The sequence below is a fragment of the Anopheles ziemanni genome, chromosome 3 (assembly GCF_943734765.1).
Source record: "Anopheles ziemanni chromosome 3, idAnoZiCoDA_A2_x.2, whole genome shotgun sequence".
NCBI lineage: Eukaryota > Metazoa > Arthropoda > Insecta > Diptera > Culicidae > Anopheles > Anopheles ziemanni.
Genome location: NC_080706.1, coordinates 93,930,128 through 93,937,452, shown reverse-complemented (window position 1 = coordinate 93,937,452; position 7,325 = coordinate 93,930,128). Strand labels below are relative to the sequence as shown.

At 43.3% G+C, this 7,325-nt stretch overlaps 2 protein-coding genes across 2 annotated transcripts; one reads left to right on the top strand and one right to left on the bottom strand.

Annotated features, from left to right (window-relative positions):
* Positions 1–1,477: 1,477 nt before the first annotated feature.
* Positions 1,478–5,610, bottom strand: LOC131289868 (neuronal membrane glycoprotein M6-a). Its single transcript, XM_058319205.1, has 3 exons — positions 5,310–5,610; positions 2,088–2,558; positions 1,478–2,018 (listed from the first exon to the last, which is right to left on the bottom strand). Exons 1-3 carry the CDS (start codon positions 5,311–5,313, stop codon positions 1,741–1,743), a joined length of 753 nt encoding a protein of 250 aa, XP_058175188.1. The 5' UTR covers positions 5,314–5,610; the 3' UTR covers positions 1,478–1,740.
* A 295-nt stretch (positions 5,611–5,905) lies between these two features.
* Positions 5,906–6,991, top strand: LOC131287928 (uncharacterized). Its single transcript, XM_058317022.1, has 2 exons — positions 5,906–6,686; positions 6,756–6,991. Exons 1-2 carry the CDS (start codon positions 5,979–5,981, stop codon positions 6,888–6,890), a joined length of 843 nt encoding a protein of 280 aa, XP_058173005.1. The 5' UTR covers positions 5,906–5,978; the 3' UTR covers positions 6,891–6,991.
* Positions 6,992–7,325: the final 334 nt, after the last annotated feature.

The window sequence follows — 7,325 nt, the reverse complement described above, 5'->3', positions numbered from 1 at the left end:
ATACGCCATCAGGAATGTGTAATAGTTTAACTAGCTGTGAATAGTGTTTGTAAATATTCTGTTACATGTAGTTATATACGCGCGTTTTTTTTTGTAATGTATAAATAGGTCCGCAGACAATACTGAGCTTTAGCAACGGAAAATGTCCAACGTAGGACAAGCGGTGTGTAAAAAGCTACAAAAAGTGAATCACAAGAACGGGAAACACCGTCCTTTTATTTTCTGTAGGCGATACCGTGCGCCTTTCTGCTTGGGTGTGATTTTCCTTCAACGATGCTCTGTCTTTCAATTCGTTTTTAATTTTTAAATATTACTTTTGCCACGGAGGCTCACATGAAACCACGATTTTGTGCGCCACGTTTGAAAACGGTTGGCTTTCCGTCCGGCAATATTCCTTATGATCATTAATATAACTTGAGGAGATCGCAGTCCTGGCCCTACATATTGGTTCAAGCTTACACAAGAACAAACTATGAAAAATACATGCACAGTTTCATATTCCAACGTGCTCATGGTGTCATATAAAAATATACTCCTTCAACATTTTCGATGCAAGTTACACGCTCTATCGTTCTTTTATAGTTTTCTTTTGTGCGTTTCTGCTTCTGCTTCTGTTCTGTTATACTATTTCAGCTTCTTTTTCCTTACATTATCACACTGGAATGTACTATCGCTTTAGAGGTATGAATGCTGGGATTTCTTTTGCGGGTTTTCTACTAAGATTCTATATCTTTTGTCATGAGCTTCTGTAAAAGTACTATTTCCATTGTCAAGATGAAGGTCCGGGTTAATCTACAAGTGCGCAGTTGTTCTATTACCAAATTGTACCACGAACACAAAAAAGTGTGTGGTTTTGTTTCCTGAATCGATATGTTTGAATGAGCTTTTACCTTGCTAATTTTGCTACCTCTTTCTGCAGTTGCATTGAATCCAACAATAATTACAATTCATTTTCCCTGCCCAACACTTCCGTTTGTGCATCGTCTAGAAACACTATTTTTTCTTATCCGCTTCCGGTTGGTTTTGTGCAAAAAACATGTTTGATGCTTATTGTTATCTCGTCAGACTTATTGATTTGTTTCTCCACCTTCAAGAAAAAACAACGATCGCGAGTTGTCTCCACCGTGCGATAGTAATGTTTCGTTCGTTTGTTTGAGTCGTTTATCGTTGTGTCGTTAAGGTAAATGCTATATAGGGTCGTTCTATTGGGTTCCAGGAGTATCTATACTGGGCAAACATACTACGTGAGCTTGTGTTTAAATTGGCTGCAAAAGAAGAACCGAAAGGGCTGAAGGCTCTAAGTAAAGAAAGCGGCGTAAGAGTGCACGTACATTCGACATGACGCAGCTCGGAGCTGCGTTTGGACGGAATGGAGCATAACGTAACGTGGTGCGAAACACAACCACAACCGGTTGGTTGAAATAAGTTATTCTGGTTTCCTTTGGAAGGATGATGAAACTAGAAGGTAACTCCCTACACCTAAGTGTACGTTTGTCAACATCGCTGTATTGCTGATTGTTTAAACTCAACCGAGGCGCGATCGAACGCATGTAGAACGTGTTCCTAACTACTGTACTGTAAATTTCGTGACAAAGAAAATAAAGGGGTAGTAAGGATGCTCACAGTGGTGGAGCAAATTTAAACGTAAGCTGCTCGTAAAGCGGATGATGTGGCCGCCTTGCCGGGAGGCCGGATCCACCCTCAGGTGCTGTGCTCAATGTAGATCTCCTGGGCCGTATCCTAGAACCGATCCTTCGACGCGGCACTGTACTCCATCTCGGTCAGATTTTGGATCTCCTGCAGCTCCTGGAACTTCTCGTGGTCCCGGATGTGGGCGTAGTTGGCCGCCAGACACATCAGATAGTGCACGAAGCTGAGTATGATGAGCAAACAGGAGACGGTCGCGAGGATAAACATGATTTCGCACTTTTCCACACCGTCCTTGCAGAACGCTTTCACCTTAGCCGGCTCGCAGATCTTCATGTCCTCCTGCCTGACACCATCCGGGAACATAAAGTCTAAAAGAGATTGGAAATGGTTATTTTATTTGCCAAAGGATTTACGTATAAAAACAAAAGGACACTTACAGAATTGCGTTAAATCGATGCAATCTCGATGCGTCTGGACGTTCGGGTTGGCGCACATGTTCCAAAACACGGTGAAAACGAACGTCACGATCGCGAGGAAGCACAGGATCAGTATCCAGGCAATGTTGAGCACGTACGAGATGGCCATGAAGACGGCGCACGAAATGCGTCCACCGACACGTGAACCCCAAGCCCGGTACACCTTATGCCGGGTGGCACCGGTGGCAAGGAAGCCGACGAACAGTATCATCAACCCGAGGGCTGCCATCGAGGCACCGATCACGACGAAGATGATCTGGACGGCTTCGATCCAGGGCAGACGCAGATGGAACACCTGGTCGAGCATAATGATGGCCAACGAGGTGCCACGGAACATCGTGCCGCAAAACACGGCCACTCCGATAAGGCACATGACCGTCGCGATCAGCGTCGCGTACGGTATCCTCGTGATGCACGATTTACAGCAACCTCCTGAAATTGTTGTGAAAAAGAAAGTATAATAAGGAGTTAGTTAAAGTTAAAATAAATATTTTGAAGTCGAGACCGTTGTAGGTGCTTAAGTAAATAAGCCAGACGAAAGAACACAAGGACAAGAAACAAAAAAAAGCATTTTTATGGACTAACATGGAAGAACATACACATTTTAAAACGTGGATTGTGGATCATCTGTTATTTTATAGATCTTTGTGACGATGATTGACGATGTTCTAGCACACAACCCGTTGGCGCCATTGGGAAACGGCAAACATTTATGTGATACGGTCTCATTAGCAAGGGTCCGTTAATTCGTTGAGCAAATGTAGCTTTTTTAAGGCTTCCGAATGTTTTTTTTGAAAGAACCCGGCTTGAACGACAGTTAACCATATTGTAGGCATACCGAAAGGTTTTGTTAGAAGCACGTAACAAAGAACAGGAACACGTTTGCAAAAACAGTTTCAAACGGATTTACATAACGATGCGAATTGTAATCCCATGAACTACTGCGGCAAATACACGAAGGTTAAGAGGACATAATGAATGTGTAACATAAACAAAATTGAACAACCCAACAAGCACGTGATAAGCATCTTATCACATCAATAATGATGTGATGGGTTTGGGTTCGCAAGTTTGTGAAAAACAATAATGAAAGTTTTCGTATTTTTACCATAAACCGATTCATCTGATGTTTTTTTCTGGTTTGGAAACATTAACATACAAATGATCAGAGAAAAGATAGTGAAAATTTGGTGAAACGAATGTCGAATCCCTCGTGATGGGATGATTAGCATGAAAAAGCAGACACGTGTGAAAGTATGGTGGACGGTAACGGGTTGAAACCGGATATGGTTAATGTTAATGTAATGTTGGATGACGATCAAAATTCAATACGATATAGCATAAAGCCGATACATATGGAGTCTGTAACCCTTAAAGGGATAATGTTGTGTAAATGGTATAGTAGAAACAATAATCAAAGGTTTTTTCATCGAAGATGCTTTTTTCTCTCAAACTATACAATACATAAAACTATTCGAAACGGTCCGGAAGCCACTAATGAGCCCTGCGATAGGAGAGATTTTTCCCAGAAAGTGGCTTAACCGACCGTGACGTCCCCAATGTTGTGGCGGCACACAGGTGACACACGGACACAGATGACAGAGAAATGAAGGGTGGTGCGTGAATCATGGGGCAATGTAAATTGGCGCTTGCCGGTGTTACTACGGCAAAAACAAGACACAATTTGCGCGGTGCATGGTCGGTTGTGCGTGCCGAACCTATTCCCCCGGGCCCCTAACGAGTACCTCTCCGTGACGGTTTGCCGTGCAGGGTCGTGTCCGAGTAGCGATCGATCGATACGTTCGAGCGATAAGGAACGCTACGCCGCTGTAACCCATTACTGCTGGCCGCTTGCTGCTGCTGTGGGAGTGTGTTGTAGGCCCGTGTGAGGGCACCGTCGTCATCGAAGTTGGTCTCCAGTAGAAAATCGTCACGTATCTGACCGGTCGGTGTCCGATTGCGGTTGGCCATGGTTGTATGCACCGGCGGTGCTAATGCTTCTAGCTGCCTGTCCTCTCTTCTGTCGGAAGCGTGCTGTCCTACCGCCGGGTGATCTCGTTTCCTTCGTCTACCTGACGACGGTGTCGACGATGATAACCGGCCACTTATCGTTTGTACTAGTGTTGATGACGATGAGTCAGCCGTGGTGTTCCGCGGTACACGTGCGCGGTTACGATGTTGAGATCACGAATCGTCACGGAACATAGACGGGAAGGTGAACGGTTCCTTTATGATCAGTATGGGATCGCGGGAGGATGAAAAAGGTAGAGCAGAATCGCTCAAAATGAAATCGGTTCGAACGGTAAACTATTCATATCTTTCTTCTTCGCCTACTGCGACCTACTTATCGACCCGTGCCTCGCGGAAGGTCAATAACGAGTCTGTTACGTGGCCACCTAGATCGCTTTGTATTTCACCAAAACGGCAGATGGGTGGTTTTATTTGTTGACCGAATATTTCACTGTATTCCAATGGACAACTGCAACCGGGCGGTCATCAGTCTAGAGGGCAACAGGCTAATTGCTAAACAGGCCGACGTTAATTACGTCCATTACACTCGCACAACAAAAACTCGCAATCCGGTGGTCCCGGTCACGGACATAACTTCACTGAGCCGAGAAGACACACGACACACGCTACGCGACGATCAGCGTAGCTGTACATGGACAAACCCGTTCGCCGTTGAATGGGAAACTAACGTAACCATTAAAATACCCGCCGCCGTATCCCATCCAGCAACGATGCGATGTGTAGCGAATGAATGAATAAGCGCTACGGGGCTTTTGCTTCGGCCGTATGCCACAACGGTCAACAAGTGGGGTGTTCGATCCACCCAGGACAACACAAACAGTTGAATTAAACGAGCTACTGCACTCTAAACTAAATGAATTAAAGTTGCGCAATAAAATGCAGTTATTAAATCTGTCCACCGCAGAATATTTTCTGCTCATACACGATGCTAACTTTCCTATCGGAAACAACGAAAGATACTGAACTAGAGCCCCACCTTGGGGCGCTGTTACAACTTACACCTGTGTTGGTTATGGCTCAATTCTTTGTGGGCTATCTTGAGCTATCTTATCTTTCACCAGCAATTTCACGAAACTGCCTTATCTACGGCATCGATAAGGCGTCGTTCGCTGTGCCAAAATGTAAATAAACGCACTTATCCTTCATACCTACCCATTGTTGGATGTTTGGATCCTTCGGAATGCAGAATCCCTCCAAGTGCAGAATCAAACAAAAAGGGGTGTCGCTTTTACGAAGTACGCCTTTCACTCCCACGTATTGCCTCAAGGGGTGGGGTAAATTTTCAGCATTCGATTTGGAGCACGGAACTTTTACACTTTGCTACAACTTTGCCACTACACGATAGATATTGGGGTCGAGTGAAAGTTTAACAAAATTTTCATTCATTAAACTATCGATAAATAACGCAAAATGAAGCTAAAATTCACGTAAACAAAACGTTGAACATGGCTGCCAGACGGTTTCGTCAGTTTGACGTTTGGAACTGGCAGCCATTATTTAGAACATCGTTGGGCGTTTCAGTATTGTACTAAACATTTAGTTATGTTTCTATTTTTGCTTTAAAATATGTGAGACAAGTTTATTAACACTTGCATTAATATTACCCTTCTTTAATTTTACTAAATCAAAATTAAAAACTTGAAAAAAATCTGTTGTTCGAAAAACTAAAACCGGAGCTTTTTTCACGCACAGCTCATTTGACATTTTAGCATCACTCGAATTCAATTCGAAAACGCAAACGGCTATCTTTGTTTTCATAACAATTGTTTAGATTCAGCGATTTTTCGGTTGTTTTGTGCGTCGGGTCTGCGAATTTTTGATATGAATCCCCAGGAATTTGATAGCATAGCTAGAAATGTGTACAAAAATTTGGATCAGATAAATAGCATCTTGAACAAGGCAAAGTTCATCTCGAAATTTCACACGAACACCGGCAGTACCGATCTTCCCGGTGAGTTGTTGGCACTGACAAAGGAAGAAGAGGTTTGCTCAAACAAATCTGCAAATGATTCCGATTCTCTGGAGCGCCCGTGTGTGGAAGATATCGACACACTGTTCGACACGATCCGGTCTCATACAGCTTCCGCTAGCAAAGCGCCACAACGGCAGGGGTCGTTCAAGAAAACCACAGGAATACCACTGCAGCAGTCAAGAATACTGAACGAAACCAACCTGTTGGCGAACGGGACGATGATGACCGGTTCCAGTTCGGATTTGACCAGCATTAGCACCAAGTCAATGATACACACCAAGCATCCACCCGTGGATGTCGAGGCGTTGGTCAGTCGGTTTCGCGAAACGATCGGTTCGCTAACAATGATTGAAAATCGGAACATCGAGCGGATTGATTTGGCCCAGAACCGTCAACGTTTTCTTAACGAATGGGCCAGCATCGAGAAGAATTGTCGAAACGTTCAAGCTCTGCTGGATGATTGCAAGTTGCAGTTGGATAGCCAGGGGAAAGGGGCGGTAAAACAGGAGCCGCTCATAAGTAACGATTTCATAAAATCGATGAAACAACTACAATCGGTAGGTGACTAACAATGCGGGTTTACATGTTACTCATTTTCTAACGAAGCTTTCGTTTATTCATTCTAGATACTGCACTATATGGTATACATTAAGAAAACTGAAAACCTCCCTGACTTGAGCAAGACGCTCAGCAAGGAAGTATTCCCACTTTCCGAGTGCCTTGATGCCGTCGAAGAAACAATCAGACAGAAACAATTGTAAACCGTACGATAGAAACAAAGTCAAACAAATCGTGAGCATAATTAATGTAAATATATATATTTTTCCTTTCGAATACAAACATTAAAGAATGATACATGATTAGAAAAGATATCTTTAGAATGACTGATTTTATACACGTTTGGTTGGTTCGACGATGAATATAATCCGTTTTCTCAGCAGGCCCCTTTTTCGGTCATTCTCTGTTTCGCGCTTTTTTTTATACATTTTTGATATTGATCCCTTTGGTATATGGTAAAATATTAAATATTTCGTTAAAGAGCACTTTCTTTTATGTACATTAACATGTGCAAGCTCTGAAGTACTGACGAAATAGCGAAGCTGCCTCTACTCTAAGCAATGTTAGGGGATTAGTGTCCCAAAATCCTACTTAACGTGTGTGGTCCTAAGATTGCTGTTTGGTTCCTTACATCTATT